A 25,351-nucleotide genomic window follows, 5' to 3' on the forward strand; every position below is an offset into this window, starting at 1 on the left:
CACCTGCTTCTGGAGCTGTTGTTTAGTTGTTGATTTTTAATCTTGTGATTTAGAAACTTTTCTTATTTTTCTCAAGTTTTATGAAGTTTACCTCATTGTAAGTCTAACTTCAATGATATTTAGTAAAGGAGCATTTTGTTTATTTATTTAGTAGTTTCTTTGTTTAAAATTTTTCAAATAGCTTCAATTTTTTTTCTATTCTACAGAGGAGGTGTGAATGCCTGCAAAAATCTAAAGTCTAAACTTTCGATTAAAATTTTCTGAGTGAGAAAAGAAGGCACCGACCCACCAAATCTCTCTAAATCTCTTCTGTTGGTAAATCTGACTTGTTCTTTTGAATCTCTGCGGAAGGGCAGCCTTTCTGGTCTTGTCTTCTTCTGCCCTTTTCTGATGTAGGATTTTAAAAAGGAATATGGTAGAGAGACTTCTTTGAGCCTTACCATAGAATCCTGTAGCCTCCAATTCAGTTTTTTCATTTATTAAACAGAGGATAATAAGAATACCTACTTCTTATTTTTTATCATGAATAAAATAATCTATAATGCTAGTTATTATTTTTGCTGCTTTTGACTATTACTTCTACTGTTAATATAGTAGTATCGTTATACATAGACAACTGCATTATGATTTTTTTTCATATAGATTTTCTTAAAGAGTTCCTTGAAGTTTCTACATTTATCTTGTAACCTCATGAGTAAAACTAGAGCAGTAAAGATATTGAGTACTCCACAGGGGGCTGTAAGTCAGTATAGCTTAACTGTGTTTCAGCCAGCTTCTTCGCCGCTATGATGAAAGGACCCAATGAGAACAACTATAGAGGAGGAAAAGTTTATTTAGGGGGCTCACAGTTTCAGAGGTCTCAATCCACTGTTTCTCAGGGCTCTGTTTCTCAGGGCTCAAGGTGAGGCAGTACATCATGGTGGAAGAGTGTGGCAGAAGGAAGCAATTCACATGACGATCAGGCAGCAGAGAGAGGGAGAGAGAGAGAGAGAGCTCCACTTGCCAGATACAAAATATATACCCCAAAGCTATGACCCCAGTGCTTTACCTCCTCCAGCCATATCCTACCTGCCTTAATTACCCCTCAATTAATCCCATCAGGTGATTAATTCACTGATTTGGTTAAGGCTTTCACAACCCAATCCTTTCCCCTCTAAATCCTCTCACATTTCTCACACATGAACTTTTGGAGGACACCTCAGATCCAAAGCTTAACACCCTGGCTGCACGTTGCATCTCCTGGAGAATGTGACAAGTTATTGACATCTGGACTCCACCCCCAGAGGTGTTGAATTATTCAGTCTGGGATGCAGCCTGGGCCTTTTGAAAGCTCTTCAGATGATACCACAGCTGAAAGCTGCTGTTTCCAATTAAATTTAGATTCAGGCCACCTGAGCAAAATCCAGCAAGGGGCTCTGTCTTTAGTGTACAAGTTCTAAAAATGGAGTTAAGTTCTAAAAATACCACTGCACAATGAGTTCACAGAGGAATCCCTTCTCCTTTGTGGTAAATGTTGCAGAGTTTTCTTGTGTAACTATTGAATTCATAATCTTATCCATAAGAAATCCTGAGAAATCTGTTGGTGATCTGAAAAGCTAACTTAGTTCAAATCCAAGCATCATTAGTGGATGTCATCTACTAGTTCTTTGCTGAGTGTTACCTGTAGCCACTGATAAAACATTTCCCATTTCTGAATTGACAGTAGTCAAAATAGCTTGTCATTGATTCACACATTAGTCAAAATACTAATTATCAAGTTTCTCCTTCACCACCAGACAAATATTTCACTGGTGCAGTCATAAATTACAATTGCAGTTCCTGAGTCTTTCTAACAGACTCTGAGAAAGATCAGTCCTGTGGCTATGGGTACAAAAGCTTATGTTTTTTCCACATCCTCTCACCCAGACTAACCCAAGTGCAAACCACTGTGAAAGCTCTTCGCTAGCTTTCTTCAACTCAACAGTTGTCAAAGAGAGTCCAGTTTTGCATATTGCCAGTAACAGTCACATACATAATATTGGATGGTTAAAAAAGCAAAGATTAATTGACAGCATTCATGCCCACACTTACTTGGGAAAGCAATGTCTAGAATTTGTCCTAATACACTAGGTTAGTAACTTTTTCATGTGCCAAGCTGAGCACTTTGTGATAACCAAGGCTGAATTTTCTTGGTAGAAAGACCCAATATCTAGCAGTATGTGATATACATCAGGAGTAATAGCTTTTGGAGTCCTGCTAAGAGCTGTCAGGGAGGCCTGGGGCAGACCCTGTCAGTGCCTGCTGTTTCCTCTTGAGACACTTCTTCACCCACTTGCTGCCACTAGTGTGTCTATCATCTATCCCAGTGGTTTCCTGGCACCAGCCGAACATAAGCATCACCTGGAGGAGCTTTTAAACTACAGGAAGCCCAAGCTTCATGCCAAAGCAATCGAGTCAAAAATAAAAACTCCTACTATTGGCATTTTCTTAAAAAGCTCCCATGTGGTTTTGAAAAATAGTGTTGAGGATCACTAACATGGGCTTCTTCTCCAAAACCCCATCCCACATGCCATCTAAAGTTCTCAAACCTTGTCTCTGCTTGAATGCGATATTTCCACCATACCAAAGAGGCAGCCACACAGTTTTTTTTTTAATTGACTTATATGCATGATTATCTAGATTCTCCATATTGCTTTCCCTGGGAGACACAGCCTAGGCTTTGTTCACTCTACAGCTGCAGAGCAGCCCAGGTGCTCCTCATCAGCTGAGCCCAGGTCTTCCTGACAAACTGGCAACAGGGAACAGCTCTCCATCCTGATTCATTGGTCCAACTCTTGTTTTTCTACACTGCTTTATTTTGATTTATAAGGATTAATTTTGCCCAGAAATCAATCTCTTGATTAGTTCACTGTTCCTCTACTTTTTGTTGTTTTCAAGAGGGAAAGTAGAAGAACAAAAGTGATTATGAACAAAACTCAGGCAAAGGTGGATAGTGTGTATATAATCCAGACCTTAGTGGATGGAATTAGCATCTGAAACAAGAATAATGGCACAAAAACACCCCTCAACTAGAGGTACTCAGTAGAGGCAATGTGTCAGAGAGCTCTATGGCTGAGATGTCCCAAAGATGCAGCAAAATATCCTCTTCCAAAAATCCTTATTTTTCAAAAGAATTTACATATGTTTTAGATATTAATTCTATTTTATTTTATGCTAAATCTTGTGTGTACATCTGAAAAATTGAATCAGATACTTATTTGAATGGAAAATAGATCCCCCAAAGCTCTCTTCATAATTTTTAATAGTTATACCCATGCTATAAATCAAATTTATATTTAAATTTAAGTCCATATTTAATTTAAGTCTGAAATTATTTTTTTCTTTCAAATGGTTCCATCTCTCAAAACTTAAACCAACTTCTAATAGGTGGATTGCCGAAGTCTGGCTGGGCACAATTCAGGAACCACTTGTCAAAAGAAACGAACTTTATTTTTAGAACCACACAGGCCAAACAAAACAGCTCCTCAGGAAAAACCCTCAGAGCCCAACTGCCACCACCGGCTTCCCACAAGCCTCTCTCACAAACACACGCCTCTCCACCTCCCACAATCCTCCTGCTCTTGAAGCCGATTGGCTGGGTCGCATGGGCGGAGCCAAAGAAGTCCCCCAATGAGCATCACCACAGAGGAGCCAATCAGCTAGATGTTGCTGGGCCGCTTTGAGCCAATCATCAGCGGGCAGTCTGAAAGTTTGCTGGCAGCTAGAAGTTTGCTGGGGCCCCTTTGGCTGTGGCTCTCAACAGTGGATCTCCCATGAAACTTGGTACTTCGTATTCAGGTTCAGGGCACATTTCTAATCTGGACTTCTCATCTACACAAAAGGAAAAGTAGAATGTCTCTTACCTCCTCCATCCTCTGGAACCACATATTAGTTGTAGCCAGGCCCACTCCCCTGACCTCAACACTTCCATCAGAGCAAAGGCACCACTGAGACCTGCCCAGCCAGGCCTGACAGCCCCCATCTAGAAAAGCCTGGGCCAGCTTCAGCAGTTAGTTGGCTAACCTTTCCTTCTTGTGAGGTAAAGTCAGTGTCAGAGACAGTGTAGCTCCCAGGCCATACCTCAAACTCTGGGTCTGAATCTTGAATTTCTTAAAGCAATAAGCAGGATGAGCAGGCAATTTATGTAATTTACCTGGGCTATAAAATAAAACTGACTTCTTGTAGAGATTGAATGAAAGTGTATGTCCAGTGCTTCAACTCAGTACTTGGTAAACATACAATAAGTGTTCAATATTGTTATTGCTAAGTATCTTAGAGCATTTCTAAATTTGTAAATGTTTTTCAGTTTCTTTCTGCCACATTATAGAATTAATATAAAGCACTTCCAAGGATGCATTAATTGCCTGTACTAATTCACTTTTGATTGCAGAATCAAAATTCAACCCCAGCTCACTGGAGCTGCTTGAATTATCATAGAGACAACAAAGATATTTAAGAGAAATCAAAGATGGGGATGCAGACTGTGAAACTTGTATCACAAAGTAGTGAACTTATCAATTATATAAAGAACTCCTGGAAATCAGTAATAAAAACATGAAGTAGGAGAAAAACAAGCAAAGTACTGTATATGAAAAACAGGTCACAAAAAAGGGAATGCAAATGGCTCAAACATGTGAAAAATATTCATTTTAACTCATAGTAAGAAAAGTATAAATTCAAATTTTACTGAGATAACATTTTCATCTCTCAGATTAGCAAAACTTCAAAAACTTGATAACTCACTGTGTTGGTGAGGCCATGAAGAAACATATTTCCATACATAGCTTGTGTAGAATAACTTGGCTCAATTCCAACGAATGATATGGTGTTATCTATCAGATTGTAAATGCACACATGCTTTGGCTGAGCAATTGGTGTTCTAGGATTTTTCCTACAGATATACCTGAACATGTACAAAATGTGTGTACAAGGTTAGTCACTACAGTAAAAACATTAGAAACTTTATGTTCATCAAATGGGAGGCAGTTAAATTATGGTGTACATATATAGTAGATTAAAGTGCAATTGTACAAAAAAGTAAAGTGCAAAAGAGATTTTATTGTATGTTAATATTTATTTTTTAAAGTGAGCTACAGAATATATGTGTGTGCCTGCATTTGTGTTTACTTAGTTTTGCTCTAAAACATCTTGCCTAGCACAGGTAAGGCCCTGAGTTCGATCCTCAGCACCACATACAAATAAATTAATTAATTAAAGATATTATATCCAACTACAACTGAAGAGTAAATGTTAAAAAAAATTTTAAAAGAACAAAATAACCATATTTTGACCTAAAACACAAAATTTGTCCAAATTTTTAAAATAAAGCTGAAGTTATTTTACTTTATTTTTTTTAATTTAGTAGTAATGGCTTTGACACCTTTGGACAATGTAAGCCCTCCCCAGCCCCAGTCCTCTTTAGAATGTTTTCAAATAAATTCATCCTTCGCTTGATTATATTTAAAATTAAGAAGTTAGAGTGAGTGACATCTGGCCTTATCATAAGGAACATAATTGAAAAGAACTTTTTAAAAATTCCTTGATGAATACTATGTCCCTTAAGAATGCCTCACAATAATTGTTTTCCTGATAAAAAGAGAATGCAAAATAATTCTGTGAAAGACGTCACTTAGAAATACAGCAAAATGTTCCTTCAGGTACATATCTACATCCTGGTGAGAAGTATTATGGTTTTGATATTAGGTGTCCCCCAGAAGCTCGTGTGTGAAACAATGCAAGGTTTAGAGAAGAAATTATTGGGTTGTGAGAGTCTTAACCCAATCAGTGAATCAATCCCCTGACTGGATTAACTGGGTGGTGATTGGAGTTGGGTAGGGTGTGGCTGGAGGAGGTGGGTCCCTGGGGTGTGCTGTTGGGGTGTATATTTTGTATCTCATAAGTAGAGTCTTAATGCTTCCTGATCATCATGTGAGCTGCTTCCCTCCTTCTACCTTACCTGGAGCCCCTGGAGGATTGGAGCCAGCTGTCTATGGACTGAGACCTCTGAAACCATGAACCCCTAAATAAATTTTTCCTCCTCTACAATTGTTCTGATCAGGTCTTTTAGTCACAGCAGCAAAAAAAGAAAAAAAAAAAAAGCTAAAACAGAAAGTGAGAAACTCTCATATCTCTGCTCCATGGGGTGGGTTTTCTTAAGGTAGAATAACTATAGTGATGCTCTTTGGAATCAGGATTTTAATCTTCATGGAGAGACCTCCTCATACCTCTCCAGGCAGTGGGCCTAGTGGGAGGCACATGAAGCTTTACTCTCAGGCACACTTGGGTTTGACTCTAGGCACCACCTCTTACTGAGTAACCAAGGATAAGATACTCACCCTCTCTGATCATCATTTCCCTGGTTACATAAAGATTAATTATGTACAGCTACAACCCAAATGCCAGTTATATTGTAAGCGGGTCAGTAAATCAGTTTACAAACATATATTTTAAACAATTCCTTCACTTCCACTTGGATCACCAGCTGCTCACCAAGGACTCCAAGTTTTCTTTTCTATGGTGTACCATACTAACATTTTTTTTTCATTAACATCATTGTAAGTAAAGAAAAATAGCACTATAAGTATTAATAATGAGGCCTTTTTTTCTTCTTTTTGGTACTAGGAATTGAATCCAGTGGCACTTAACCACTGAGCCAGATCCCAGCCCTTTTTTAGACTTTGAGACAGAGTCTCACTAAGTTGCTTAGAGCCTCACTAAGACTGATTGAGACTGGCTTTGAACCTTCAATCCTCCTGCCTCAGCCTCCTGAGACACTGGAATTACAGGCATGTGCCACCACACCCAGCCACAAAGAGGAAATATGACTCAGAGTTTTATTTCTGTAAAATAGAATATAAGAATTGGCAAGTGGAGGGAAGAGAGATCTGAAACTTTTCTGGATGCATTACCTGGTTTTCAGTGGGAAAATAGATTCTAAACTCAATAAGAAAATTGTTTTAACTGGGAAGACTATCCAAGTTAACTTGTAAAGTGAGTTATACTAAAACAAATTAAATGGGAAGGCACAAATTATAGTTGTCCTAATCAAACACAAACATAATTATAGGGGACTATGCTATTGAATGTTTATATAACCTAAATCATTAGTCACTAAGTTGGTTTTCCACAAATGTAATGTACTTAAGAGTACAGCAATGAAACTTGAATTACCAACTCACTATTTATAGAAATGATTTCATTTATTCATCATTTAGCAAACTTCTGTTGAATACCAGGTTCTGTGTGTAGGTGCTGGAATACAAAGATGGATAAGCACAGTGCCTGGCCCATCCTCCACCACTGGGCTCTCAGGGAGCCATCAACATGAGTGTCTCGATTTTGTCTCCAGAGTACTGTGACCATTATAAATATTCTTTATCCCAGAATCATGGCTCCTGTCCATTGTCCAATGAAAGGTGTCAGAAATACCTTCGTTAAATTTCACAGGCATTCTTAATTACTTACTCTTTTTCATTTAACCTAATAAAAGCACCATCCTAGCTGATGCATACGGATTTTTTACCTCTGTTTTTCAATAAATTGACCAATTCTAGAAACCTTTTGTTCAGAAAGGTTCATAGCATTAGCCAGGCGCAGTGGCACAAGCCTGTAATCCCAGCAAGTTGGGAGGCTGAGGCAAGAGTATCACAAATTCAAAGCCAGCTTCATCAACCTAGTGAAGCCCTAAGCAACTTGGTGAGAATCTGTCTCAAAATAAAACCTACAAAGCACCACTGGATTTAATGTACCAAAAAGGAAAAAGGAAAAAAGAAAGAAAGAAAGGTTCATGGCATTCAGTACCCCTCGTGAAATAATCTGAACTAATGCAGGCCCACATATTCCAACTCAGGATGCCTCTGGATCTCTGGTAGCTGAATTTGGCTTGAGCTAGTGATTCCTTCCTGAGGAAAATATTCATCCAGTCTCCAAGGAAATGTAAAGAATGGGACTGGAATTATTGATTTTAGTTCTACATCTAGAAATATCTAGAAAGAGTTGTTGGTGATCTGTCTTCCTGTTGTTGCATTGGTTCTTAGCACCATTTACAGTGTTTCATCACAACAAATATTCATTTTTGTGCTATATACTATTAATTAAGAATGCATTCAGCTGCAAATAGCAGCATATTCAATTAGAGTGGCTAAAATAAATGGAATTATATTTTTCCTCATATAAAATCCTAGAATTTATTCAACAACTCTAAAAACCTAGTGCAGAAATCTCCTCGGTTCTCCTCTTTTCCTTACGTTGTTCAATGATTGCTGAAGTTCCTACCATCTGTTGTATCTTCCTTTAGGAAAAAGGAAGGAGAGGAATAGACAGCATTTTATCAGGAAAGCAGAAGTTCCCTAGAAAGCCTATAGCAGACCCCCACTGACCATCCCTTGGAAAAGTGGCAGGAGGAAAGGAGTCAGGAAGAAGCTTGGTCAGCCAACCACCAGAGACTGCTCTACTCCATGGGTGCAATGGATGGCATTGAAATAAGTGGATAATTGGCCTCATATGCCTGCTAATTAAAATAGATTAACTCATATCAGCAGTGATTTCTGTCTTCTGAAGAAGGCTTCTAGTGAACTGATTGGAGATTAATTTCTGTAGGATATTTAGATACATGTTCTGAGCTTCTTTACTGATGCGGTTGGGCCATTTCCATCTCATAATCAAAGCATGGAGAAAATTATTCCTGAAGAACCTCTCCTGTGTAGGAAGCTATAGACAAGAGCACAAGTCCTGAAGTGAGTGCTGTTGCAATTCATGGTCTGCTTCTGTTCATAATATTGACAATAATAGCTGTGTGTACTGGGAGCTTCCCGCCAAGCACTGTGCTCAGGAGTTCCCAGAGATTCTCTCCAAGCCCTCCAACCAGTCACATTTCCTCAATTCTAGGATGAAACTCTCTGATTATATGTACATTAATGTTTTCTTTCTCCAGACTCCTAAAAAAAAAAAATCTGTCATTAAACCAATGAATGGCTTTCCATCGGTGTTAATCACAGAATCAAGACCATTATAACATTATTTCCACTTGAATATTTGGAAGTTTGTAAAGGTTAGGTAAGATTTGGTAACCTGCCCAGTGTCACCCAGCTGGGGACCAAGCTTATATTTTTAGTTTCCTTCAGATAAATGTGATAAGATGTGACATGGTAACTATGATGTATGCAGATGGTGCTTGTTTTGTGCCAGGCACTGAGATAAGTGCTGGTAATAGATAAACCCATTCACATCCTATAACTTCTGCCTGTGCAGTGAGTTCTGGTCCTATCAGGAAAACAGGGCTCTAAAAGGATCATAGTTTGCTCAGATTAAGGGCAGGTCATCTGATCCAGGGATCCATGCTCTTCACCAGATTCTGCCTCTCAGAGTACCACACAGGGATATTTAATTCTGCTGTGTTCAGCGAGTCTTGCTGATTGTCCAACATAAACCATGGAAGCTCTGTAGACACATCCTGCCTGGCCTGAGTCTTTTCAAGTTCCTTCTCCTTCCCATTTTTCCTTACTTTGTCTTCCAGTATAGTGGGTTGATGGACCGCATCATTTGTATACTGCTTTCCTAACCTCACAGCCAAGGAGTTGAGAGAGGGTTTGACTGCTCTGAAGAGTAAATACATTTACAAGCAGAATTCACTTTATTGCATTAATTCTAAGATCTTAGAAAGGTACTGGAATGGACACTAGTAATAAATGGCAAGACACTTTCAAGGTCCCTAAAGAACTCATAGCCTGCACAGTACATGTAATGGAAAGAGACAGGAAAATGAACAAAATAAAACATCTGTCCAGGAAAGAGAAGGGTTTAACCAACCCACCTGGGAAGGTGCAGGAACACTTCCCAGTAGAGGAAGTGGCTCTTACCACTCAACAGCAGAAGGCAGAGCACAGGGGATTCCTGGTAAAGGGGTGGTGTTTGAGGAAGCCCTGAGGAATGAAAGAGCATAGGAAAATTTTAGGGATAAAGTGATAGAATCTGGCCCATAGTGACCTTTCAGCAAATATGAGTTCTGGGAAGGTGAATGAGATGAGGAAGGAGGGCAGAAGATGAGTCCAAAAGTGTGGAGGGGACCAAACTATAGCATTTATTGCATTTGGATTTTTGACAAACTGGATACAGTCTCCTGTTACAAGGCCACTACACTGTCATGTAAATTTAGATAGGTTAAGGGGAGCAGCAGGAGCAGGGAAAGTAACTCTGTGTCCCAAACTGGAACATGGGCTTTCTTGGAGTGGTCCACTAAATATGCTGTCACAGAACCATTGAATCCAGGACCGTGCATCCAAAGAAATGGGGGCAGCAGTGCACATGGCCAGCACCTAGGTGCTTGTCACATATGCAGAATCTCAAATCTCTTCTATGATCCGTTGACCAAGAATCTTTCAATAACTTCAATAAGCCCATTGAAGTTTGAGAAGCACTACTCTAGGATACAGACAACAGGAAACCTTATCAAAGAACCCATTTTCTGTAGTTTTAGTTTGGTTTGGTCTTTGGTTTGGGGGGTTTTATTGGCAGAGCAGCAAGGGATACCTTCAAAGCACAAAGTGGACCAATTTATATTTCCCCACTGTCAATTTTTACATTTCATTTCTATGGGAAAATGGGCAATGACGTCTCCAAGCTGCTTCCTGCTGAGAGAAGGCGAAGCTAGGGGAAGTGACTCCATGTCCTTGTTTCTATCAGGTGGGACATGAACCATTAAGAATATTCAGCATCAGGGCAATCCAGAGGTCCATGGTGGCAGTCATCAGGTGACTGGACCAGGCTTACACAGAGCAGCTCATTCTAGGACAACAATAAACACAACAGCAAAGCATTATTTTTTTGTAAACAATTGGCACAAAAGCCATTAGTATTTCAGCCAGTCTCTGAAAACCATGAAGATGGTAACTCATTAAAGCTTATGGTGGGGAAAAAAAAGATACATGTATAAAGACATGAATTGGCGTGAACATACTTTATATACAAAGATATGAAAAATTTTGCTCTATATGTGTAATAAGAATTGTAATGCATTCCACTGTTGTGTATTTAAAAAAAATGAAATCAATAAAAAAAAAAAGCTTACAGCGGGGCTGGGGTTGTGGCTCAGTGGTAGAGCACTTACCTAGCATGTATGGGGCACTGGGTTCAATTCTCAGCATCACATAAATAAATAAAGTAAAGGTATTGTGTCCATCTACAACTAAAATTTTTTTTTTTAAGTTTATCATGGGGTCCCAAATGCCATTAATTTGTGAGTGGAGACGATTTAAGACTTCAGAAACATTAGCAAAGTTGTTACAAACATACACAACATTTAGTTTCTAATGGCACAAGTGTCTCCAGGGGCCTGTTTTAAATCCCATCCCAGCAGTGAGATCCGTAGTGACTTACATAGTGGAAAGACATCAACCAGCTGGATGCCCCGTGCTCTGGTGAGGTGAACTGTAGAAGTGGTATATAGCAAGAGGCTACTATTAGGCCACCATAAATGAGGATGTTTCCCCAGGGACAGACTGAGCAGGGCTCCAGGGAGGGATGCGCACATCCCCAAGAGCCTTAGAAGATGCTGGAGAACCCACAACGTGGGGCAGGGAGGAGGCGCTTTGGTAGACAATTCCCATGTAATAGGGGCGATGGTAGAAATCGTTTCTCCCTGCTGCTCCCCCTCCTTAGTGAGTAGGGAATATGAGGGAAACGTTTCATACAAAGCTCACAATAACAATGCGTAGCTGCACAGGAGCAAAATTAAATCAGCCCATTAAGATTGGTGAATTCCTTCCTGAAGGCATTGTTCTCATTATACCTCAGCCTTAGAGTCTGTGACCTCCAGAAAGCTTTTCGGCTTCAGGAAGTTGAGCGTCTTCCTGCTACGAGCTGCTGGCTACCCTTTGCTTGGATCAAGGTCGCAGTGTGGCGGGTAGACAGTCTACAGTGTAAGAAGGGATGTTGTGCTAGGCACAGAGGGAGGTAGAAAAGAAGTTCATGGCAGGACAAGGGGACGGCACTGTAGAAAGCAAAGTGGGGACAACCACTTAACATGATTCAAAATTCCTGTGGAGCATCACAGTGGAACTTATCAAATGAATGATTCATGTTGTCAGAGAGTTTGGTTAAAAAAAAAAAAAAAAGTCAGGCTCAACAGTGACTTGCTTCAGCATGAATCTGTCTTCACCTCAAAGGACTTTTAAGAGTCTAACTAACCATCTTCATGTGTCAGCAGGGTCACCTCTGTGTGCCGCCATGGGGTGAAGGAGCAGCCACCACAAGAATCAGTCAGACTACATAGCACTGCGGGGGGTGTGCAGCAAGTGAATTTGAGCCAAGCCACCCAGGGAAGTTTATCAGATCTTTGAATAAGTAGGAACCAGGCTACCGTTTAATGGACCACACCGAGAAGCACTTTCCCTAGCAGTACAGTTTCTCTGCCATGACCTAAAAAATCCAAACCTCCTCAAGCTCTAAAACTGGTAGAGATTTGAACAAAGGCTAGATTGTCTGTACTGCTTATTGCCAGTATTCTGAAATGAAGATTTGAAAGCCTAGGATAACTGGCTGGAAGGCATTGTGAGCTGTGTGAACCCAAGATGTTCAAAGGATTAACTATCTCTGGGGAAACACGACTGTGTGCAGCCCGGTGCCCCCGGGGCCTTGGCACCTGCTCCGTGGTGCCTCTATGCCTGGCACTGGATCAAATGCTCACCCTAGCATATGCCCTCAGCCTTGTAGTATGTAGACAAGGGAGGCAGTGTACCTCCCTTTGTTTCTCATGCAGGCAGGACTGACTTGGATACAAGGGATCCCACATCATGATTATTTCACAGAAGCATACAAAAGAAGCAAAAATGACTTGAGCCTGGTATTTTCACATCTGTCTCGGAGTAAGTGTTACGGTGATAGGTTTCTGATTTCTTCTGTGCCTCCAGCATATGCCACTGCTTTGATCTTGTCCTTGAAGCACATGGGAGTATGTGCTCTGGACTCAGCCTCTGCATTAGTGGTGAGACTATGGGAAAATGAGTAGCCTTTCTCAATTTACTGATTTACAAAATGTTCATAATTCCAAACCCCCAAATTGTTATGAGGATTTAAATGATATCACCTATGTGGGGTGTTTTGCATGTTTTCCTGATTATACAACAGATGATCAATAAATGTTAGTCACCTTACTTATGCCCCCCTAGAGAATCCAGAGGTTTTGTGATGAAGTGCACAAATCATCTGAGGAGGGAGAGACAGGTGTCTGAGTGTCCAAGCTTGGCCACTAGGTTAATGGAGATGCTTTCAATGAAGAAGGGAGAGGCAAGAGGAGTAGACTGTGGGACAAGAGGGTATTTGGTTTGGCACATCTGAATCTGAGAGGATGAGAAGTCCAGAGCCACTTGAAACATTGAGTTGGTAACCTGAGGCTGTAGATGGTGTTGGTTGAGGCCATCAGTGAGGGTGTGGAGAGGGTGGAGAAGGAGGCATGGGAAAGCAGAACCCAGCAGACAGCACCCAGGTTGAAGGGTGGATTGGAGGAAAGAGAGCAAATTCCTCAGAGAGAGAGGAGTCAAACCAGCTGACGGCACTGTCCTGGACACTTGGGGGGAGTTTTAGAAAAGGTCTGAGCATGGGGCCAAATGCCTCCCACCCCTCTGCTGCAGGAGATCACACTTTCTGGAGATAGCACTGATTGCTGGAAAGCGAAGAGTGGGTGGAGGAAAGCACTTGGAGGTGTTGAACGAGGGACCAAAGCTGCAAGTGTTGAGTCAGTGAGAAACGAAGCCACCCTGGGTAAGGCCCTAATGACAGATTTCACTAAGTATATAGGCAGTCCAGCAAAAAGTGAGCTCAGTTTCAATCTGTACAGAGATGACTGAGCATTTAAAAAGGAGAATGAGGAAGCCGGTGTCAGGAATGAGCAGGGGCTTCCCAGAGTTAGGTTCCTACCTCCCACAGGGCCAGGGGAACAGGCTCCTGTCTTCAGGTTTTGACTGGACCAAGTCATAACTTCTTTTGGAGCCTGGAGCTTTCCCATACATGAACTTAGGGGGCTGGGTCATTCCAGGGACCCTGCCTTACACCATTAGAAACCATGGTAGAGTTCCAAAGTTATCACAGAGAGCGGTGAATGAAGTCATTTGTGCTGAGAGTCTGTGGTCTTGAAGGGCCCAGGGTCAGGCCTGGTGGAGAAAAGGGCTCAGAGGAGCTTGAATTTGGTCAAGGTTATGTAAATGCAAATGTATTTTTAAGCCAAGTGGAAAGATCCAGGAGAAAAGAAAGATTGAATCCAAAACTGAGGTCAGGTTAAAAAACACAAGTGCACAGGTGATCAGATATCCAGAGTAGAACCATGAGGGACCCCAGAAAGACAATGTCCAAAATCAGGGTCAGCCAGATTTTTCTCTGTAAAAGGCCAGATAGCAAGTGTTTTAGGCTTTGTAGTTCATATTTAGTCTCTTGTCATATATTTTTCTTCTTTTTCTAGCCCTTTGAAAATATAAAAGTCATTCTTCCTCATGGGCCCTACCATAACAGACCACAAGCTGTATTTAACATCCACCATTGGTGAATCCCTGTTCTAAACTGGTTTAGTCCACATCCATGTGGGGCTCACCCTTTCCATCCTTCAGATTTGCCGGGAAGGCTGTGATATTCCACCTGCCTATGGGGATTTCTCAGAGTGTTCACCTGCAAAAGTTCACCCCTCCTCCCAGCCAGGAAAAGAAATTACAGCCTCATCTACTAGATGCGGGACTAATTTGTTGTTTGGCATACCCCCAAAAATCCACATGCCCGACTCATTCTGTCAAGCCGCGTGCCAGCAGCCTCCATTCAGAGCCAGGTGATGTTGCTTCCCTAGAGACAGCATTTTTTTGCCCACTACTTAAGCTTAATTGGGAGCAACTTCCTGCATGACAACGCTCACATTAAAAATATCTTCGGATGGCACCTAAGGTTTGCCCATTCATTTCATGCCAAGGAATCCTGACTCTCATCCAAAGAAAAACCACAAGTAGGTCCCCTCGGATTGCAACTCCACACGCAGTATAATTAATGGGTTTCTGAGTCAGCTGCATTCATCTAAGAACAGAGGCAGGAAAGCAGATGTGATATCTGTCCACAGCATCAGACTGCTTTTCTGCCCTGTATCCCTGGCAGAAACTCTAAGGACTGACCAGAGGAATCAGTTCCCTTCAGATGATGATGATGTCTGAAAGTTTTGTTTGTGTTGCATATTCAGACATGTTCTAGGATCAAATGGATGTAGATGGACTATCAGAAGTAAACAATTTCCTGGATCCAGTACCCTCTGAAGCAGGATGTTATGCTGCAAATGTTCCAACTTGGCAATCAGACTTGGATCTGCAGTCCAGATTCCTCCCTGTGTGACCTTGGGCAAGCTACCTAACTTCTCTGTACCACTGATTTCTCATCTGTTAGATAAGGATAATTGTACCTACCTTGTAAGAACAGTAGGAAGATTAGACATACTATGCATAGCCTTCTGAGTGAGGCATCTGGCATGCAGAAAGCACTCAGTAAATGGTTGTAATGATAATATTTGTAAGGTCATTGAGTCTCATTTCAGAAACTATAAAAAGAAATGAGGTGCTATATACACCCAATGGTTTGAATATTCATGTGCCTGAAAATGACGGGCTGAACAGTGTGATTTTTTAGTCTCTTTCCAGTTCTGATCCTACCATCTCCAAATTCCTAATCACATACTTCTTTATCCGCTTTCCAATAGTGCAGGTTATATGACATGTGAAGACTAAGCAAACCTTTCTCTCTCTCTCTCACACACACACACACATACACACCTATCTCTGTGCACACTTGCACACTCATTCCCTTATCCAAGTACATATTGTTCAGTCCTGCCTCTGAGCATTCACACTGTGACGTATTACTAGCTCAGGAACTTCTTATGGCTCCTTCTCCTCGTGCCTTCTTCCCTTCCTCTTTGAGATAGTTCAGGAAGACTTCCCTAAGTGATGTCAACCCTTGTTCCGCTCACTCCATCTGTCCACCCTTAGGTACAGTACTGTATAGCTAAGTACCATTCCTGTTTTCTCTTGCTCTTTTTTTCCCATTGGATGTCTTTGAATTTTTTACTCCATGTTTGTTCTATCTCTGAGGTTCTCTTTTTCTTGCCCTAGGGTTCCACATCTTGCTTCCTCTGAATTTCCACTCAGCATTCAGCAGGCATTTGTGAATGCTTTGGGCTGGTGATTAAAAATGGAGAACGGTAATTGGGTAGACAGGTATCTGGGTTTGCATCGTGACTAGCTACGACTGATGATGTTCTATTCTAGGAATGATGATTTGGTCATCAGAGAAGCATATAAACATTTTGGCAGAAAGTAGCATTTGGTATTCAGGTTGAAGTGACAGTCATTGAGGGCAAAACTGGGCATGCATAAAGGGTCCCAAACAAAATGAAATATCAAATTGCCCTTATTATAAAACATAACTAACTCCTCTGGGGACTAAAATTAAAATACATATTCCTTGGGTTGAATTTTTTGTAGCAGGGAATTTTGTTACAAAATTAGGGCACTGCTGATAGTGGTGACACATACAAAGTATTTCGCCACGGTGCAGCTTTTCCTGCAGCGGGATTTTAACCTATGTTGCATTATCTTTCTCCTGCCTCTTCTTATCTCCCTTTGAACGAATTCCAGCTACACTCAACCATTCACTGTTAGTTTCCTTGGTTACCAATGACTTTCAGTTTTTCATTTGTAGGTTTCTGGTGTTAAACAAAATACCTCTGCTTTTGTGTGGCATTGATAAAGGTTGGTACTAGTGATTGTGCTTTTGTCTCCAGAAAAGCACCGCATTTTGTTTTTCCAATAAAATTACTCCTGTAACAAAAGAAGAGAAAAAGACTTAGGGGTTTTCTTTACTGGAGAGGTTTTATTTCTCTTGTTGCAGATTTCAGAATTTTGACATTTGATTTAAAACTATATATAATCAATCTGGTCATTCAAAAAAATAATTTGAGCTTCTCTGCCTCAATAAAACAAACAAGATTACGGCAGCTAATTTTTTATTTGGTTTCATCCAATATCCCTGAATGGGCTAAATGTGCTTTATATGATTCCAGGGAAAATAGGTAAGATGGGAATGAGGGAGGGCAAATGAAAACCTTGCTCCACAGAGGCAGTTTATTCTTGCATGATTTCTAAATACTGTTGTATGCAACAGTGACTTTAAATGAGCTTAACCCAAGTGAATCTATTAGCCTCTTGAGTCCTGGTGTGGGCCAGAGAGTAGGGAAACAGGAACTGGAATGGCTCTTGCTGGGAAATAAATTCTTTGGTGTTGGGGGGGGGCTGCTTTTAGAGGTATGACACTGCCAACTCACTACTCTCAGCCCCAGCTTCTCAGTTTCCCTCAATGTACCTGGAACCTGCTGACCAGACCTCCCAACAGAGACTGATGTATGACTCTGAGGGAGTGGGGGGATGATCGACACACATGAGCATCCTTTCCCTCGGTGCTTTCTGAAAAGGATCTAAAAGTGTGGCCCTGTGGATATTAATCAGCCCACAAAGGCCCTGCTGCAAGGAATCTACAGTGACCACAGTGACCACAAGGTTACTGGGATCGCCCTCCCCATAGCATTCTCCTCTCACCTCCCCAGGCCTCTCTTGGACTCCCTGAGTTGACCAAAAATATAAGACCATCTGCAATCATGTTTTGGGGAGGCTCTTCAAATATTTTTATTTAGGTATAATATAGATAAGGTAAAGTACATTATTTGTAAATGAAAAATTATTGTATTGAAAAATTATTACATATGTCTTTCCAATGCAGTTAAATGGGGGAGGGATATATGGAATGTATGTATGTACACATATATTATATATATATGGTATTCAGGTTGAAGTGACAGTCATTGAGGGTAAAACTGGGAGATATATATATAGAGAGAGAGATCCCTCCCCCATTTAATTCCTGTCCACCCTGTCCTTCTCTTTCCTACTCTGAAGCTTCGTCTCCAACCTGCTACAAATCTCCTTTCCTGGCTCAGCTCAGAGGTCATAGCTTTAAAACTCTCTCTTCCTACTGTGTTGAAAACTGCCATAATCACGTTCAACTTGAATGTTCTTACAATAGTAAATCCTCAGTTTCAACAATTGAATAATATTCCATTTTATTTGGCTACTAACTTGCAAGTAGAAAGCAATTATGGTGATATGTGGGCCCACTTAATCAAGTATTTTTGCAGAGATACTAGTACAATTATTTTCAATGCTAAGACTTCAGCAGGAAAAAAAAATGAGGCCATAATATTAAATCATAAAGTGCTCATTGGAAGAAAATAATAGATGATTTCAGTAAAATCATGGAGAGCTTTCAAATTTCTTACTGCCTTGCAGTTAGAACTCCTCGGTATTTAATGCTGACTTGGTCAAATAATATTCATATTATATTTTATGCACCATTAAATATATGTACATGTATATAGAGAGAGTTCTGTCTTCTTTTAAATATAAAGTGCATTTTTAGATAGACCAAGAAGAAGGACTCAGGGGAAATATCTTTTCCCAATATTATACACATACATCTTTCAGTATTTTTTTTTTTAACTCTAGCCCAACTTTGAAAACATGCTGACCCAGTCCTTTACAATTCCTCTCAAGACTTACACAGTAAGTCTTTAAATCAGTTTAGCGCATCTCTGAATTGCCCAGAATGAGGATGGATGGCCTCATTGGTCCTTCATCTTCAACACCTGGAGTACCCATTTAAAATTCATCTCCTTGAATCTCTCCCAGATTCAAATTCAAGGTGTCCAAGTTAAAGTCCATGAATCTGGAGTTTTGATAAGTACCCCTGATAATTTTGACACAGGTGATCCCCAGCTCCTACTATCTTTTTGTTGTTGTTGTTCTAATTAGTCATACATGTCAGTAGAATGCATTTTGATACATCGTACATAAATGGAGTATAACTTCTCATTCTTCTGTTTGTGCATGATGTAGAGTTACACTGGTCATGTAATCATATATGCATATAGGGTAATAATGTCTAGTTCATTCTACTATCATTCCTACCCCCAGACACCCTTCTCTCTCTTAACTTCCCTCTAACTAATCTTAAGTATCTCTATTCTTCCCTAGCCCCACCCAACTTATTGTGAATTAGCATCCACATATCAGAGAAAACATTTGGCCTGTTGTTCTTTTGGATTGGCTTATTTTGCTTTACATGATATTCTCCAGCTCCATCCATTTACCAGCAAATGCCATAATTTTCTTCTTCTTTAAGGCTGAGTAATATTCCATTGTATATATATACTATAATTTCTTTATCCATTCATATATGGAAGGGCATCTAGGTTGGTTCCATAGCTTATCTATTGTGAATTGAGCTACTATAAAAATTGATGTGGCTATGTCATTGCAGTATCTTGATTTTAAGCACTTTGGTTATAAATGAGGAATGGGATAGCTGGGTCAAATAGTGCTTCCCTTCCAAGTTTTCTGAGGAATCTCTATACTGTTTTCCAGAGTGGTTGCACCAACTTGCATTCCCACCAGCAATGTATGAAAAAACTTTTCCCCCCACATTCTCACTTATATTTATTGTTACTTGTATTTTTGACAATTGTCATTCTGACTAGAGTGAGATGGAATCTCAGTGTAGTATTGACTTTCATTTCTCTAATGGCTAGAGATTTTTGATATGAACATTTTTTTATAGTTGATCGATTGTATTCTTCTTTTGTGAAGTAACTGTTCAGTTCCTTAGCCCATTTATTGATTGGGTGTTTTAGGGGTTTTTGGTTTTTTTGTTTTGTTTTGTTTTGGGTGTTAAGTGTTTTGAGTTCTTTATATATTCTGGAGATTATCTGATGTGTGTGTGATAATTTTTCTCCCATTCTGTAGGCTCTCTCTTCACATTCTTTATTGTGAAGAATGTGTGAAGAAGCTTTTTAGCTTGATTCCATCCCATTTATTGATTCTTGATTTTACTTCTTAGGCTTTAGGAGTCTTGTAATGGAAGTCAGTTCCTCAGCCATCATTGTGAAGATTCGTACCTACTTTTTCTTCTGTTAGATGCAGGGTCTCTGTTCCAGTGCCTAAGTCCTCGATCTACTTTGAGCTGAGTTTTATGCAAGGTGAGAGATAGAAGTTTAATTTCATTTTGTTACATATGGATTTCCAGTTTGTCCAGCACCATTTGTTGAAGAGGCTATTTTTTTCTCCAATGTATGTGTTTAGCGCCTTTGTCTAGTATGAGATAACTGTATTTATGTGAGTTTGTCTATCTTCTGTTTTGTAGCATTATAAAATCTACTTTCAAAAAAGCTGGAAGAGGTGAAAGAGCGATCACTAAAGATATACCTTATTGGGTCAAGTCAGGTACATGAGGTACAGATCTACTGAGATTCAGTGAAGTCCCACTTCCTACACCATCGAGTTCCCTGAGCACTCCATGCTTTCCCATAGTTCTTTGCCTTTGCATATGGCCCTCCTATGTCTGGAACCCCCTTCTCCTCTTTTCTGCCTGATGGAACCCCATACACATCCTCAGGGACAGCTCAGGGTAGGCAGAGCACACCATCCTCTTCTCACTCAAACCACCTTAGATTGCTCTGATACTTGGCATATGCCATGTGAAAGAGAGGGCATGTTCTACCCATGTTTGTGCCCACACAGACCATTGGCTCTTGTGTGGCAGGCTTTATCTCACATACCCTGTGTCTCCCCAGAAGGCCCTAGAACTTAGGATGTACCTCATACATATGTCTCACAGGTTGTAGAGCCAGGATCTGGACGACCGTCATCTTTTCAGTCATTTGGTGTTCCTTCCCTCACATCAGAAAATTCCAGGCTGCCCCAGGCAGGCATGAAGTTTTAGATGCCTTACAGTAGGACTGTGACACACTGTGTAGCCATATGCTTTTTCTATATGCTCTGGTGACCTACACACACAGTAGTAGGATTGGGGGCAATGATTTGAGGTGCCAAAACAGACCGAAGAGCCTACTTTTCAACACAAAAATTAAAACCATTAACCTAGTGTAATTCTCTAAATATGCAACTGAAATGAATGGTGGAAGCCCTTCATATTGGCTGCTTCTCAGAACATGAGGTGGTGTAATCAGAGAGAAAGCTGGGCTAATAGAAAGCTGTCTTGCTTTGATCTGGCTTGGCCACAAACCCTCCCTTTCTGAACCTGCTGAGAGCCATTGCCAAGTAGGAATGACACATGGCAATTTCTTTGTCAGCCTGCTCCATGTTGCTTAGAGGAAGGACTCTCCATTGTGGAAATGGGCTTGCCTTTGGACCCAGGTCATTTGCAGTGACATTGCATGTATGCTTGAGTAAGGTGACCTTGCTCAAGGACCAGGGCGGATCCAGGTTTAGGGTGTATCCTGCTGGGATTAGGGAGTATCCCGCTCCTTGAGTTTAGGGCGGTTTCAGGTTTAAGGTTACCCTTCTGGGAATAGGGCGTATCCTGCTGCCTCAAGCGCCTGCCTGCTCTTTGAGTTCAGTATTTGGGATTCAGAGCCTGGTGGAGTACGTGGATTTTGCCCAGAACGTGGATTTCCCCAAAACATGTGTAGAGTGCCGGTGTGAGTTCGGGAATAAAGAATTGCTTTTTGAATCTACAAGGCTGTGAGTGGCTCGTGATTTTGTGCCCAGCCAGACTGCGGCATGAACCAATTAACACGAATGTTAGAAAGAAAGGTTTAGAAGCTGTGCCCTCATGTGCCTGCTGGCACCTACCCTTAAAGTAGGACCTCATTGTCACTTTCTTCCTGATCATTACAAGATGCGTCAGATTGATTCCATTCTAGCCTTCTAGTTTCCTATCCTTTTTGTTTAATTGAAACTGATATACAGCAAGTGATCAGGTCACCATCTGCTTCGTCAGCACAACCAGCCTAGGTTTTGCCCATCTCTAATTCCAGGCTAAGATCTCTTCCCAATCAATCTTGGCTTAAACAAATAATGGATTTATTTCCCTCTGTCATTGTGGGGGAGAATATTAGTCATGCCATGCTGCCTGTTTGTACTATGCCAAGTTGTCTGTTTCCATCTACTGGATGCAAATTTAGCAGAAGGTACATGATTTGTGTGTCAGAGTGGGTTAGAAAGTTGCTATATAAACAACCCAGTGTGAACTTCTGTTGTAGGTGAAGCATAAGGAAATAGGTTACTCTCTAGTCAGTGTCAATTAAATCATCCTTGAAGACTTTCCTCTTTGCCTTTCAGGTTATATTTATAGCCACATTTGCATAGCTTTTTTTTTTCTTTTTTCAAAAACTTCCACATTCGGCCTCACAACGTAGCCCTTTAGGCATCCATATTCATCTCACTTTGCATGAAGCACAGAAGGCAAATGATTTTCCCAGTTACAGACTCCATTGTATACCATTATGTCTGGCTCTCTTTTTATCACATTTAGACCACTTTCCCTAAAAGTGGATGTCACACATCTTCCGAGTACACCAAAGAATATAAACTCAGATGGCTTAAATCTTAAAACTGCTACTGCTTGTTGGCAATGGGATTGTGTATATATCACATTTCTATTCGAGGCACAGCTAACTTTCTTAATGGAATGGATGTCTCAGTACCCGGAGTGCTTGAGCATTAATATCAGAAAGGCTCAGGGATACAATGTGGTGATGGTCCATGAGGTTCCTAGATCCATGGTACAGTGAGCGTAAAGATGATGCCAAGGGAGGAGGATGTCAGCTTCCAGTGAGGTGGTGATGGCAGCTAGAGATGTGAATGTAAAGTACACAGAGAAACACAGTCTCCGGGGTGTCATTCACTGGCTGAGGGGTAGGAATGCACCTGCCCTACACACTCCATCCATGCATCCTCTTTCCTGGAGTCATTTCCCCAAATAGTCACAACACCCATGGCCATATTGCCAACAAATAGTCCTGACTCATTATACCAGCACTTGAGGGAGGATCTGTTCTTACGCGGATAGATAGACTGTCCTTACATGTACTGCCGCTCTGAATCACAAGCAATTAAATCAAGAAGTAAAACTACCTATGTCCTGACTCTTGTCCTAGTTCTTTGGTTGAAAGGAGAGGAAAAGATATTTCTGTTATTTTGAGATGAAGACAAGGACTAATAATTGATAATTCCAAATGTTTTTCCTTCATAACATAAAGGCACAGAACTCTGGAAGCAACTTTTGGTTGTTCTGTACGGTTCAGTTCTGGCCAATCAATCATCTTGCAGATAATAGTTGTGGAAGAAGTACATTAGGACTTACAGCATGCCTTCACTGTTCAGGAATTTTTCAAAAATTCTCTCAATTACTCCTCCAGAAGATTCAGTGATGTAGGTTCTCTCATTAATTTCCACTTTTCCAGTGAGGATACCGAGCACACTGACCCTTGATAACTTTTCTGGGGTTACACAGCTAATAAATGGAAGTGCCTAGAGTCAAATTCAGATATCTTGGCTTTCAAGCCAACTCTCTCTGAGCTATGTGCCTCACGAGATGTGGTGGACTCTCCTTGGCACCTAGAGCAATGTCTAGGCTTGATAGAATGTTTGTTGGATGTATGATACAAACAGCGAACATACAAATGATTGAACACTGAACCAATTTGCAGAAAATGAAAAGGAATGTTTGGGGTCGTTGTTGATGATAGACCTATGTTGGCTCCTTGGCGTCTTTTAATTCACACCTCCCAAATTTGGGAGACAGAATCTTCCCAAATGTTGGCTCAAATTAATTTATGAAAGGCAAAAATCTTTGTATGGTTTCTATTAGATCACTAATTTTTAAATTAAAATGTGTCATTTTCCAGAAACACTCAAGACATATGGAACTGATGGTATTCTCACAAGTTGTCTCAAATGCCTTGACTGTCTGTGTTTAAAAATACTTTCCTCTTTTCCATGGTTTACTTAAGACCGAACTCCTCAAGTAGTCTCTCATCTCAAATTTAACTATCATTTGCACTTTTAAAAAAATAGTGTTAATATGAATGCTTATTCTGCCAATGTTAATTTCAGGGTATAAAATAAAATAATAACCTTGACCATGAACTCAAGAGCTTAAAAGTTTTCTACTTCATCCTCATGAGTTTCTTTGTTTCTTTGTGAACTTGGTTAGAGTACATGTGAATTGGAATCTGAAATGCTTTATGAATTGTTTTAAAGTAATCAGTTTCACCATGTGCTATATGAAAGACCCACTCATACACAAAGAAAATGCAAACATCAGAAATAACAAATAGCCAACATATTAAAGAGAATCAGTGTGGACTTCTCTTTCTTCCTCAATGTTTTGAGCAAGCAGTGTTAGCAATGCAACCCAGGAAGAACTGAGCTTTGCTCTTGAGGGATGCAGGTGAAGACCACCCAGTTCTGAGTGGAATGCCACCTCCAGAAGGAACCATGCTTCACTCACCCTCCATTAGGCATTGATCCAATCCACTAATGACAGATGAGCTGTACCAGCTGGTTGAAGACTTCACATGCTACATGCAGAGCTATGAAGAGGAATATGTCCTGCTAGCAGCCTTACTGTCATTGGCAAGCCAAATAGAGTTAAAGTTCATGCCAGAATTTTCCAGATTACCATGTGGGAAAGGAAGTTTAAGAAACAACATAATGCATGTATTTATTTTTATATAAAGTAATTTTTAACTGATAGATAGAAATTATATATATATATATATATATATATATATATATATAAATGGGATGCCATGCTGATACTTCACATGTTTACAAGGTATAATGTTTAAATCAGTTTAAACATACCTGTCTCCTCAAACCATTATCATCTCTTTATGGTGAAAATATCCAAAATCTTTCATTCTCCCTGCATATCTCATGGAAAAAGGAAAACCTGAAAACTTCAAGATTTGGGACTCTATAGTATATTATGAAGACAAATTACATTTAGTATCACAGAATCCCCATGATTCTAGAATCAGGCCCATGTAAACAAGGTCTTTGGAGTTGGGTGCTCAATATTTGGTCACTTACATCATTTTTGTTCACCTTATCCATGAGATCATCAGAACTTTGAATTAGATAAAAGACTTTATTGCATGTGTTTTCAATGTTTGGCAATAGTAATAGCTGGCAGATGTCCTCAGGGAATTATCTCCTTCTCTTTATACTCCTTTGTTTGACCTGCTATTTACTGTTGATTAGCAGACAGATAATGGCATCTAGAAAACCGATTGTGACAAAAATGATTCTCATCTAATAGAACATTGCAATGGATTTTATCCAATAGAGATGGCAATAATTTCTGTCTCATAGAAAATGTAAACCAAAGGTCACATTTTTATTGTCCTGGAGGCAGTAACTAGTTTTATACCAACAGTAATTTTATTAAAGCATTCTTTCTT

The 25,351-nt window shown here is 40.3% G+C and overlaps 2 protein-coding genes across 50 annotated transcripts in view; one reads left to right on the forward strand and one right to left on the reverse strand.

The window, feature by feature from the left end:
• The window catches only part of LOC110597581 (LHFPL tetraspan subfamily member 3 protein), a 518,310-nt gene that overhangs the window by 261,367 nt on the left and 231,592 nt on the right, over positions 1-25,351 (forward strand). The window lies entirely within an intron of this gene.
• LOC120891895 (uncharacterized) overlaps positions 1-25,351 on the reverse strand; it is a 210,890-nt gene that overhangs the window by 59,508 nt on the left and 126,031 nt on the right. For 5 of the 47 annotated variants that reach the window (XR_013435177.1, XR_013435203.1, XR_013435184.1 and 2 more), the window contains one exon: positions 9,830-9,938. The exons of 39 other annotated variants lie outside the window; for them this stretch is intronic. Coding sequence is in view for 3 of the 8 variants with exons in the window: in XM_078040222.1 (XP_077896348.1) it covers positions 9,830-9,938 (109 nt within the window). In the remaining 5 variants the exon portion in view is untranslated. Of the gene's footprint in view, positions 1-846; positions 896-1,687; positions 3,850-9,829; positions 9,939-25,351 lie in introns of those variants that run through there. 3 more of the 47 variants (XR_013435204.1, XR_013435197.1, XM_078040223.1) reach the window with 2 other exon arrangements.

This window comes from Ictidomys tridecemlineatus, chromosome 2 (assembly GCF_052094955.1).
Source record: "Ictidomys tridecemlineatus isolate mIctTri1 chromosome 2, mIctTri1.hap1, whole genome shotgun sequence".
NCBI lineage: Eukaryota > Metazoa > Chordata > Mammalia > Rodentia > Sciuridae > Ictidomys > Ictidomys tridecemlineatus.